Genomic DNA, 13266 nt, shown 5'->3' with positions numbered 1-13266 from the left:
GCATTAGTCCAGTGCCTGGCGAAAGTGCTCGGATAAATCAGACGCCTTTTTCGATGTGAACACAGAGAAAGAGAGAGAGAAAGAGAAAGAGGTAGAGATAGAGATAGATAGACAGATAGATAGAGAAGCGTTAGTTTATTGCTATGTAAATCATTTCATTTTCACGACCAAGAGATTTCCAATGCGTAGATAGATAGATAAAAAGAAAGAGAGAGAGAGAGAGAGAGAGAAAAAAAGTGTTATGTACATCCCTCGAAAAAATAGCAAATCGAATTACGTTCGCGTGAGCGTTTTTATCTTGCTCGTACCATCGGTAGCAAACAGATATCATGTACAGACATCATGCGTGCCAACTACGAGGGTGCGTTACATGACGTTATATTAGCATAAAACCAAGAACAGTACTTTCATGATACAAAACATAGGGTAGGAAGAACAATATCTATAGAAAATTCTCTAGAAGATAGAACATTGGATATGAAAAAAATGAAAGAAAAGAAAGAAGTTACATTCCTTGAAATGTTGTTTACGAGAAATTGTAACATTTCAAGTATCTTCTTAACTGATGTTAAAAACGAATCCAAAATTTTCCTGACTAAATCGTTTCAGTTTTTTTTTTTTTTTTGAATAATCTAAATGGATATATAGTAATTTTTGTTTTTATTACAAAATATCTGATATTTATTTACGTCAATAGATATATCTCAAATGTCATAAAAAATGTAATGCTACAGTTAATATAAATTAAATTTGACAATATTAAATAATATTATCCCGATAGGTCGTTATCTTGTAATTACGTTGAATTTAAATCCTAAACCAATCAATATCAAGGGAAAAAAAAAGCTTGAAGAACGTTCGACGTTCTATTCAGAAAAGAACGATAACCCTAAAAGCGAGTTCGTGTTATGGCAAAGGGTGGTCTTAGGGATGACGTTAACAACAAGGATCAAAGTTACGCAAAGAGGATTTTAAAAGATGCGAGTAATAAGAATTTAAGTAGTCGCAGGTAATTCTACAAAATGTTGTATTATATACGCTCAGATTTTATCCGCGAATTTAATTCGTCTAATTAACCAAGTTCCACCATTCTGAAGCAGCTTAACTAATAATTTTATGATTAAAGGAACGCGTATTTACGTGCCCTTTTTTTCAATGGTTTTCAACGATACAATGCTAATACGCGTAAAAGCTTTCCGAAGGTTAAAAGAAAGATTATTTTTGATCATGCAGAAAATAAGGAAGGGAAGGTTTTTAGCGGATAATCACTCCGGTAGGGTGCGATCGACGCATTATATTTATATTTATATTTTTATTTTTATTTTTCTCACGACGAAGTTGGCTTCATCCTGCGACGGAAAGAGAGAATGTAAAAAGAGACGGTTGAAACGATTTTCGAGGGTAAACGAAGATGAATAGCCGGGAAATTGGCGAAAAGAGGGAAAAGAAAGGAACGAGGCGAGCCAAACACGAGGGTTCTCGATTGTTGTGCGTGAGTTTAACTCAGCATTTTTCGATTTTTCAAATGTTTAACTTACTTTGCGTTCGTAGTGTAGAAAATTTAAATTAAAAAAGGAACAAAGGAAAAGAACATAAAATTGGAAAAGAAATTTATAATTAAATTATTAATAAATAACAACATATTTATTACTATTAACAACTATTACTGTTAAATAAGAATTATTTAATTCAATTATTCCAAATTCATTATTTTTAAATGATATAACAGATAACGATCCCTTTTTATCGTTATTACAATTATTTATATAATCATTCTAATTTAGTTTTATGAATAATCGTTTTAATTAAAAAAGAATGACTTCTGAATCGAGTTAATTGTCGAAGCCAATTCATTCAAAGCCAACGTAGTAAACATTGAAAGACTGTACTACTACCGTTCTCGTGTCTTTGAAGCTCCCTCTTTGGAAAATGGCCGTTTGCAATTTAACGGAATCTCTGCATATAGAGTGGGCTCATCGTGGCAGGTCCGTACTTTAAATGACGTCCCGCGAGTCCCCGTACTAATTCTATGGGTCCTTCCAATGGATAGTAGATATATACGTACGTATGTATGTATACATATGTGTGCATATATATATATATATATATATATATATCAAGTATATAAAGCCTACACGACGCACCCTTGACGTCCACATAGAAGGGTGCAAGCCAAGTGCTGGTTACACAGCAGCTGCTTGTTATAATTGTAGAAGCTTCACGATACGAAGTGCCTGCTCCAAAAGAGTAGCTCACTGCTTCTTCCAACGTACTTCTCTACTCATCCGAAATTTCACATCTCTTTCGAGAGAAAATTCAAACATTTCGACTGTTCGATCGACTTGGTTATTTTCGTTATCGATAATATTCTCGCAACGAAGCGTGAACGGTGAACAAACAATAGAAACTGAGGTGGGAGACTCGAAAGGGGTGACTACGTGACCTGGCATATGAAAGGGCTCTTCTTGAATCTTAACCCTTTGAGTAATATGATCGTACATACACGGCTATTTAACTATGTGTCGGCTAAAATAATATATGCTAATAATCAATTAATGTAAATATAAAAATATTGAAGTTTGATCATCGCCGTAATTTTTTTATCAAGCCATCGTATTTATTATAGTATATAATTTATTATTTTGATATATATTTACTATACTACAGAACAATTGGAGAATCTCATTCTTAAAGTGCGCAAGCGTAATCCACAAACACGCAAAACTTAATACGTCCAAATACGTAAAAAAGAGATTACGAAATTGTAGGATATATTTTCTATTAAAGAACATTTCAAACGTATAATATTACGCGATTGTTGTTATTTCAGTTTACACGAATAAAAACCAAATTACTAAATAAATATAATATAACAAATATCAAATTGGAAAGGAATCGATCCCGACGGGATCTGTTTCGTGTTAGAAAGCCAAGAGCAAAGTCACTTTCTAACTTTCAACAGGATATTTGAGACGTAATTCCTGTTGGCGTAGTTTTAAGCTGCCTTAGCCGGAGCTTAAACTTTAAGAAGAGATCGTGGCTCTATGCGTAGTCGGAGATTACGGAAGTGCGACTACGGATTTCCACAAATTTACCGGCAGGTGAACTCACTCACCTTTTTCCTTCTTTTATCAACACCAGGGCTAGATGTATTAAATTAAAAAGAAAAAAGAAAAAAACGAGAGCAAACGAGAGAGAGATAGAAGGAGATAGAAGCAAAAAGGTAATCACTTTTATATTCAAGGACGATGCTCATCCCGGAAACACTTTTAATGAGGTTTTATCTCGCGTCCATTACGAGTATGCGAAAGACTGAATTGGGCTGGCCGTTAAAGTCGAAGGGACGGTCGATCGTAACGGTAACGCTAACTCCTTAAGTGCTTTCCCGCTTCGACGTCGAGAGAAAAGACAGCAGACAAAGTTACGCTATCGTGTTCACAAGACCGACGTTAATGTTTCAGGAGAGCCTCGAGGAGCGAGTTCACGAATTGGAACGGGCGCTGCAAGCGGAACGACTCGTCTCTCAACGAGATCGCGCAACGATCACGAAACTTCAACGACAAATTAACAAGGTAAAAAATGTCTCGAGAGTTTTATTTACTTTTGGAATTATTTAAAAGTTGAGAAAAGGAAGGGAACGTTTCTGGTAGAAAAATTATCTCTTTTTAAAAAAATCTTTCGATATATCGATTTAATCTCTCCGTCTTTAACATATTTCTATCCTTAAAATGTTATTGACTTGTTCCACAAAAGTTCGTATCGCTATTCGATTTGTTATATGATTGTTATATTCGATAAGATATTATTTATAAATTATTGGAAATTTATAAAGAAAACATTAACGGTAAGCTTGAATCTTGCAATTAGATTGTCTAGATGAGCGTTTTCCAACCTTTTAACCGTGCGATTTTTTTTTCTTACAGTCTAATTATATTAAATTGCATCAAATATCGAAAATGCGCTCATTATCTTCCATTTTGAATGAAAGACAAAAATTGAAATGAACTACTAAATTAAAAAATAAAATTTTATAAAAGTTTCGTTATAAATAAAGATGCCTGGTTTCAGTATCAGTACATAAAACTAATAGATTTTTCAGTATCGTTATAAATATACTGGTATGTTTGGACATATATATATATATATACATATACATATACATATACATGTGGAAAGGGAGCACGAACTTTCCAGACAACCCAATATATCGGAAAATGGAGAAATAGATAAATCTAAACAACTTAACTCTGAGACCAAACTTCTTATTATTAAACAAGCTTCTTTATAAATCACAAATAATCTTTCAGTCTTTATTTATCGATTTAATATTTCTAAATACTTGGTCAGTGTCTTAAATAAAAATTTATAATAAAATATCAATACGTAATATAAGCGACACAACTCAAAAACTTAATTATTTATAATGATCAAAAAATAATATATATATATATACTATATATTTATTTTACGGAATATATTACTTGCCATTAATTAATAAAAATACTGACGGAACAAAACATTTTATTAACTATTTAATTCAATCATTTATTTTATTTAAATATAGTGTATCGATCGATTTTTTGTAGATTAAATCGTTAGTTCTTATAAGATTAAAATAAGTATAAAATATGAAAGAGTCGACGAACAAGTTCGTTGAGTGGACAATCGATGAATCGGTTGTGTAAGTATAGGTATACTTATCAAATCCCAAGCTAATCTGGATTTCCTCAAGAGCAACTTAGCGGCAATGGCATTTGAAAAGGGCAACGATTCCTCCTCAAGAGGGAGGAAAATGATGTACGACGAGAGATGCGGGAAGGTCTGCTTCTGACGTCTATCCGTGGCCCTTTTCCTACGAGCCAGCCCTCCGTTTGCAATCCTATGATATAAAGTATCATGACAAAAACAAGCGCTTGCAGGCAGACTAGTAAAGTATATTCCGTTTCAGCATAAAACTTACGGATTTCAGATTTAGATTCTATCCGCCATTGATTAATGTGTTCTTAGCAAAGATAACAAAGTTAAATAGGATTATATAAAAAAATTTTTATCTCGCACAAAAAGAAAGAAAGAAAAAAAAAGGACAAAAAAGGACTTTATTTGTTATATAGATAAGCTCCGCTTTTTCGTAATAATTATGATGAATATATAGTTCATAATTATTTTGTTTCTGCATAATTAATACTACTCGTATTTCTACATAATTAAATCTATTTGTTTCACTCGTTCCATTTTTTATACGTTTTCAGTCGCGATCATTACTTCCTACGTCATATTTTCAACATTAATAGGTTTACATCAAAATGAAACTTCAATTTTTAAATAATTAATCGACTTCTTGCACTGTTATATATCATGAAGTTGTTTATTTATAAGATTTCAATGGGAACCATACACAGAATTATTTCGTTAATTTTATAATCAAATTATCACCATTTTGTAAATCTTTTTTATATTTCAAGCAGAATTTTCAATTTGAATGAATATTTTCAATCGTTCTTGAAATGAAATTTTAAAAAGCATTTTTCATGGTAGAAAAACTTGTTATATTTGAATTAATCGATTTGGTCGCTTGATAGTATATATATACGTAAACAAAATTCGAGCAAACAGTTACACAGATGTATACATAGAAAACGTTATGATTCGTTCAGAACTTCAAACAGAAATTGAAAAATTCCATTTCTATTAAAAGTCAATGCGAGCCAATGCTTTTTCCGATGGTGATTACACGAGAAACTCAGCTGCAATCCTGCTTAAAAATACTAATCAACTTCAAAGGAAAATCATTGACACAGGTCTCCTCTATATTCAATCTCTCTTGAAATTTCTTTTCCTTTTTTGCTTCTTTCCATTCCCTTTTCTTTCTCTGTATTTTTTTCTTACTTTATGTTTGAAAAAAAATAAAAAAGAATACCTGACTTTCTTTCAGTTCCCTTTCCAAATATTTCCATTAAATACCTACGTCAACAAAAAATTCTTTTTTATCCTTAAAAAATAATCGAAACGTAATATTAATTATCTTGCCTATAAAAAGACGATATACAAAGAAGATTATAAATATGATTTAAAAAAATCTTTGTCAGTTCATCGTAATACCTAATATCTGATTTTTTTATTATTATATACCTGCAACGATCGCAAGAGGAAAAATTATATTTTCGATCGTATTTGTCGCGTTTACTTAACGTTCGTTTCATATTTAAGGGATGAAACTTCTTATATACGAGAAGAGGGAACGAATAGAAAGGGAAGAAGGAAAAATGGGGGAAGGAGATGAATAGGAGAGGGGAAAGGAGGGGAACGGAGGTGAATAAAATCGTGACGCGTTAAGGCGAAAGAAGATACCTACATATAATGCAAAGGCAGACGTCGCGTAGGGCTCGCTTTCAATAAAGATTCGTCTGTAGCCTTGAGCAAGGGGTAGGGGGTGAGAAAAGAAGACCAAGAGGAAATAAAAAAAAAAGAGGAAAAAAAAGAGAGGATATCGATGCGTCGGAAAGGACGACGCCTATCCTTCGAAGTTTCCTAATAAACCTACCTTTTAAAATTGAGTCTTATCGTAAAAGAATCCTTAATAAATCACCATCTTAATCCATCGTTTTAATTATAATAAATATTTATAATTAGTACGAGTGATTTTTACGGGTTAATTAATTCTTCAATTGTTTTTTTATATCAACGCAAACGATCTTTTTTCTTTTCCTTTTTTTTTCTTTTCTCTTTATCTACTAACGCGAATAAATCCTTTTTATTATATTTCTTTGCAATATCATTTTTCTTCCCTAAGATTTTATCTCTGTAACCGTGGAGGAACCCTCGGCTCGAACGAAACGAAATGACTCGCACAGTCATAACCCGTTTTAAACCTTTCTGCTATAGTATAGATAAGTGTTTATTGGGTATAATCGCGAAAAAAGAAAAATAAAAAAAATATACAATCGTGAACAAAATCATTGTATTAGAAATATGTTATATATTATAAAATTGATATATATCATATATATATATAGATATATTATATAATATAAATTAACCCTGTAATCTGTTATAGTTCTAATTATTTTTAACAAGATAAAAGAATTATCATAATCCAAAAATAAAATATATCTTCGACGATAAGAAAATTTTTTATTTTTATTTTTTAAAATATCTCGTTAGTTAACAACTCTTCCGTTCCCTCTTATCCCCCGAATGAGCTCATAATCGTTACATTGGTTTCTCTTGTGTTCTCATTCAACGATAAGCACGCTTCACCGTCTATTAGTCGTACTCGAATTACGGTCAAACGGATACCGCCTCGGGTGCTCATAGTAACTCCGCGATCAAAGGACGCGTCGATACTAGCTTCGCCGCGAGTGCGATCTTCACGTACGACTGGAGCTTAAAATACACCCTCGTACTCTCTAACTCTCCTTTGAAATCGAACATCGAACGCCGAACTAACATGCTTTCTGTAATTAATCGGAAACGATATCGACCAGATAATTTGTTGATCGGTTTCTCCGATCGACGTAAAAATCAAAAAGAAAAAGACAAAAAGATTAGGTCTTCTTATAATTTTGACCGCTATAGATTATCTTGCAATTAAAGTAGTCAAAAGTCATTAACTCGTTTCTTGTTGGCCGTAAAGTTTGTAAAAATAACTAAAAGCACGTAACTTTAATTAGAAAATTATTTACTAGTTCAAATGATTATTCTTATGTATTCATTAATTTTTTTTTTTTAATTAAGATTGAATAATAGAAATAGCTAATTCTAATAAAAATATAATTACATCAACAGATGAAAGATCGTTCATTTTTTCAATAATATTAGATTCAATGTATAAACATCTATGCAATTGGAGATCTACAAAACAGCTTCTATAAAATTGATACTGTATCTAATATATTTATTACCATTATCTACAATCATTACAAATTACTTATTAATTTATCCTAACTTATATTAATATCTATCATTTATTTTTAATCATTTAACATATCTCAATGCTTATCATTGTTTAAAAATAATTATAATTTATATTTAGATGAATGAAATAAAAAATTTTGATCGGTGTAATAATATTTCTATACTATATTCTTCGTTGAACATATCGATTATGAAATATTTTTTAAGGGATAAGCAAGGTTCGTACGCTCGATGTCACCCTCTCATTTTTCATTAGACACGCGTAGTAAATGATCGATACCGAAGTGTAGAGGAGGAAGAGGATCGGAGCGTCCGCGACGTCTCGGCGCCGTTGAATCTTACCTTCCCCTATTTCTTTACTTCTCCCTCTAACATTATGCTTTATCCTTCATCCTTGGCGCCTTTCGAATTTACTTCTTCCGACGTGCCGCTTAGGGATTTTCGATTTATCCTATCTCGGATTTGTAAAGTAAGTTCCTAAATAAAGATTACACGTCTGATGTGCTGTGCCTTTGCAAATCTTTTCTTGTTGTTTTTTTATATTCTACTTTCTGTATCCAATAACATAGTAACAACAATTTTAACATTATAGATAAGATCACATATGAGATAATTCATTTTAAATAAATCATTTTAAATATTTCCTCTGTGTCGCGAAACAGAATCGTTGCACAATTTCAAAGCAGGCAATGAAAAATTTCTTTGTTCAACATTATTTTACTAAAATATCAAAGTCATCGTTATCTTCTCTACTTCTTTCTTTTTATTTTTAAAGAAATAGTATATACATTTATTACCATCATAAAACAACTCATAAAGCTTACTGATTCAAAGGATATACATTTTTTCGAACAAAAAAAGAATCACCAACTACGTTGTAAAAAAAAAATGAAATTATAATATATGCAATTTATTCTAGCAAGAGTTCCTCAAAAGGATTCGCTAGCGAGTTATTCTCGCGCGATGAAAAAGAAAAAGAGAGAAAAAGAGAAAAAGAAAAAAAGAGAAAAAGAGAGGCAATTTGATGAAACGTCGGGATCCGTCAGACGGATGTACGTGTTCTCTCTTCGAAGGGGGAGGTTTTACAGGAGGCAAACGTTAGATATGTCGACGGTGAGTCGCGTAAACGCAAAGGGATAGAGAGGAGGGTTGAAAGAAGCGAAGACGAACAGGAAGACGAAGAAGAGAAGTAGAGGAGGATATCTTCTTGCAAAGTGGCATGTAAATTGCTCGCACGTACATTAGTCATCATCGTTCCTCGCAGCCCTCACCTCAACTTTCTTCGAGACAAGTACCTCTTGCCCTCGGCTCTCTCTCTCTCTCTCTCTCTCTCTCTCTCTCCTCTCTCTCTCCTCTCTCTCTCCTCTCTCTTTTCCTCTCCTCTTTGCATCCCCAACCCCTCTCGTGGACCGTTTGTCTCTTTCAGTTTCTCTTTACCAAAGGCTCTGCCTCCTCTAGGCTCCTCTTTAACTTTCCCAGATATAAATTCTACAGTTAAGAGGGGAAGAGATAGAGAGAGAAAGAGAGAGAGAGAGACAGGTGGTAGAAGGAATTGCTCACAAGTCGAATCGGAGAAGCTTGCCGCTGAAATTCTATCTCCTACCGATCGTCTCCGATGTCAGAGAGATGCGCGAACGAGGAAAGGGCTCATGGATCTCGCCTTCTTACATACTCCCCCTTTTCCTATGTCTACTTTGCAATGGTAAACATCACCAACGAATTTTCATTACGCCTTAAACGATTTATCGTAATATTTCTCGTATACAAACTCTGATAGATATATATAATATTTATATATATATATATATTTTTTTTATACAGTGAGAGATAATGGTGTCTTCTTTTTTTCTTTTTTTTTTTTCTTTTTTTGGTTGAACGATATAAGAATTTACAATAGTATTTTTAATATATCTTAGAAATTTTATGAATTCTTATAGATAAATAAAAGATAATTTAAACCTTTATGTATATATATATATGTATAGTCTAATGTTTCTAATTCAACTTACTTAATAAAAAACATTTTCTACTAAACTTTTTAAAGAACAAGCATCAAATTATTACAAGAAATAATTTAAGGTACCTCTTTTCTTATTCACTAGGCCAAGAAGCAAAAAAAAAAGATTTAATGAAAATTATAGAATCTTGCTAAAACTCTGCAGCATTAATTTTATTCAACAAGTTTTGCATACATCATCGTGGAAGAACCATTTTTGGTTGAAATTATTCGAGTAACGGATAATTATACGCTCACTTTTCCAACATCGTAAACTTGCACTCCCTTCGACCTTTCTAAATTCATTTCTCTAGAAAGTTCGAGCTTTAAGGGAGGGCGAACGTCGTTCAAAGAAGAACGTCGTGGCATAAAATTTTAATCCGCTTCAGGTTTTCTTCTCTTCTTCGACCCTTCGAGAAGACGGATAAGAAGTTGCAAAGTGGCAAACAAAGAATATTAGAGCGATTACGAAAAATCTTGCGGTTCTTGCGGGCTCGTTACTTCACGAATATATTTCGTTGCCGTAAGGAGAACGTAGAAACGAAAAATATACGATAAAATCATTTTCCTCGAATTCGTTTGTAGAATTAGCGTGACTCGGTTTATATTCGTTTAATGGTTCGTATCGTACGATTGCATGATGTTTTCTAGATAACAAAGTATTTTATCATAGTATACCAATCGTAGAACGTTTAACATGATCGATAATATACTTGGGACGAAAGACATTTTTTTTTTATTATTATTTTTTTTTTCTTTTGTATTAACTCGATATGTTAGAAAAATTTTTTAAAAAAAGAAAAGAAAAGAAGAAAAAGTAACTTCATTATACGACTATAATAACAACAGACTCTTCTTTTTCGACGACTTTTCGATTACCCTTGTGAATTTGCAAAATTCTCCCGAGAGGGAGAACGTAAATCGTTCTAATCGATTCGAAAGAGAGAGAGAGAGAGCGAGCGAGAAAGAGAAATAGATAGAGACAAGTAATGACTAATGACCGAAGTACATTTAGGGGTTGGACCACATTGCCATCGCGGTTTACGACGATGCGCCCGAGTAGTACATAACTTTGCACTTTGAAACGGAACGTTTCAGCCTATGGAGGAGAAACGATCGTCGGGCTTTCGTTCTACGAACGGATCGTTTCCCTCTGCAAAACGGCTAATACTACGATAGCACGCTAAATAACCTTCGCGAACGATCTTTCGCATATCTGACCGCAAAAAAAAAGCCTCGAACGAGTAACGAATAATCCGAATATAATCCAAATAATTACGATGACGATGGTATATAAATTAATATAATAAAATATGTAATAGATTTTCTTAATGAACGAAAGATGAAAAATGGGAAAAAAGAAAGCAAGATAAAAGAGATAAATAATAAATGACAAAAAAAAAATACGAAAAATGCATGTCGAGAAAAATAGAAAAATGCAATAAAGCATTTTATTAATTCATCGCAATTGGAAAACTTCGCAAATGCGTTGCAACATATCGTAATGAGAGATATTCGATGAATTATTATCGGTCGGTGGTAAGCGTTTTCTGCGGTCTACATGAAAAAAGAGAACAACGATATAGGACGTGTGCCGCATTAACGATCGCCCCTTGTATTTTCCGCTCTCCAAACGGAAACGAGATTAAACGGGAACGATGCAACAGCGAGAAATTTAATAAACGCGCTCGATCAACGACCGAGCTGTAAATAATCAAGCTCTTCCCTTGGTGAAAGCGAAAACTTATCGTTCCGCCGCATCGTCGCCGTATCGTGTTACTTCGTTAATTGCTTCGTTCGCGATATAATAAGAGGATAATTTCGTTGACCTCTTTTTTCGGATAGATAAGCACGTTCTTTGCTTTGATAAAAAGGGCAATGGCGTAGGTACAATATTTTTAATTCGTAAGAATCTTCGCGAATTGTGCACTGATAATTAAATATTACCGAAGGAAAGTTCGTTAATAAATATGAAATATTTGACGCGATAATATTATGGATAAAATATAACCAATGACGTGTCGGACAAGAGATATATACATGGGCTGTCCGAAAAATTGATCGCCTCATTTGTTTGCCGAACAGCTTTGGAACCAGTAGCATGACGACCAAGCTGTGTTTGACAAATAAGAATTTAATTTTTCTTCTTTTTTTTTTTTTTTTTTATATATTTTACATATTTACTAACGACGTTTAAAACAGTCTGACTACAAAAAATGTATCTACTTCGATAGACAATTCCGATAGAAAAATTGCAAATTTTATTAATAGAACTATTTATAAAAATTTCGTTAGAGATATAAAAATAATAGAGCATTGTAAAATTTGAGATCGGAAAAGATCGATAAATCATTACATTATTGTCGTTATCATTATTTATTAAAATAACCGATAACGTAAAAACGTATTTTTATCCATCATTTTGTTAACGAACAAAACTATTATTATAAACTTTTATTCAAAACTATAAAATCCCACGTTATATACGACAAAAATTCTTATTTTACTTTCTTTTTCCAATTTTTTATTTACAGCATTTGAAATGCTAAATTCACCGAGAACCCCTAGCGACCCTACGGCTTTTTATCGAAGGGTCGTGCTTGAGAGTCTTTAATTAATGGCGTACCAGAGATGCGCGCACACGTTTATATCCGTAGCGTCCCGTGTGAGCCACGAATTATTTTCCACTGAGGAAACAAAAGGCGAAGGGTCCATCGTCGAGACACGCCTCCGCACCCCCCAATACTCGTGGTTTGTCCACGGAAATGTTCCGACTTCTATGATTGCTCACCGATAAACGAATTACCATGTACGCGTACATTTACACACACTAAAAGTAATCACTAATATATTCAAACAAAAAACTTCAGAATTTATTAAGTAAACCAAGTAGAAAAATTGAAACAAAAGTTTCGATATATCGTAACAGCGTTTAAAAAGTACGTACCTTTATATTACATTTTAAATAACCTTTTTAACAAAAATGATTTATTTTTTTTCAAAATTATATGACATTTATAGATATAAAGCAGATACATATACATATATATATATATATGTAACTTTTCGATCCTTTTAACATCTACATTTACATTTCATTTACATTTACATTTATATTATTTCTCTGCGATGGTTTATAAATATTCGCGATTAACTATAAAAAATAATTCTTTACAAAATAGGCCTCTAAGGCACGTGCGTAACGCCTTAACACGAGCTCACGTACGGCTTCGTAGCAATTAGTATGCATCCGGTAGAGCTTAGGGATCGTGCGCGGGGGTGTTCGAATAATCCTGCGTGATCTACGCGCGTTTCCGATAGCTGTACGCACACCCGTTGCTCAGCGTTACAAAGCC

At 33.0% G+C, this 13266-nt stretch overlaps 1 protein-coding gene across 5 annotated transcripts in view; it reads left to right on the top strand.

The window, feature by feature from the left end:
• Window positions 1–13266, top strand: part of LOC122631713 — a 143849-nt gene that overhangs the window by 107127 nt on the left and 23456 nt on the right. For 4 of the 5 annotated variants that reach the window (XM_043817729.1, XM_043817727.1, XM_043817728.1 and 1 more), the window contains exon 5: window positions 3462–3572. The exons of the other annotated variant lie outside the window; for it this stretch is intronic. In XM_043817729.1, coding sequence (XP_043673664.1) covers window positions 3462–3572 — 111 coding nt within the window. The remainder of the gene's footprint in view (window positions 1–3461; window positions 3573–13266) is intronic. 5 annotated transcript variants of the gene reach the window in all.

Source organism: Vespula pensylvanica, chromosome 9, assembly GCF_014466175.1.
Source record: "Vespula pensylvanica isolate Volc-1 chromosome 9, ASM1446617v1, whole genome shotgun sequence".
NCBI lineage: Eukaryota > Metazoa > Arthropoda > Insecta > Hymenoptera > Vespidae > Vespula > Vespula pensylvanica.
This window is presented reverse-complemented; position numbering and strand designations above follow the sequence as displayed.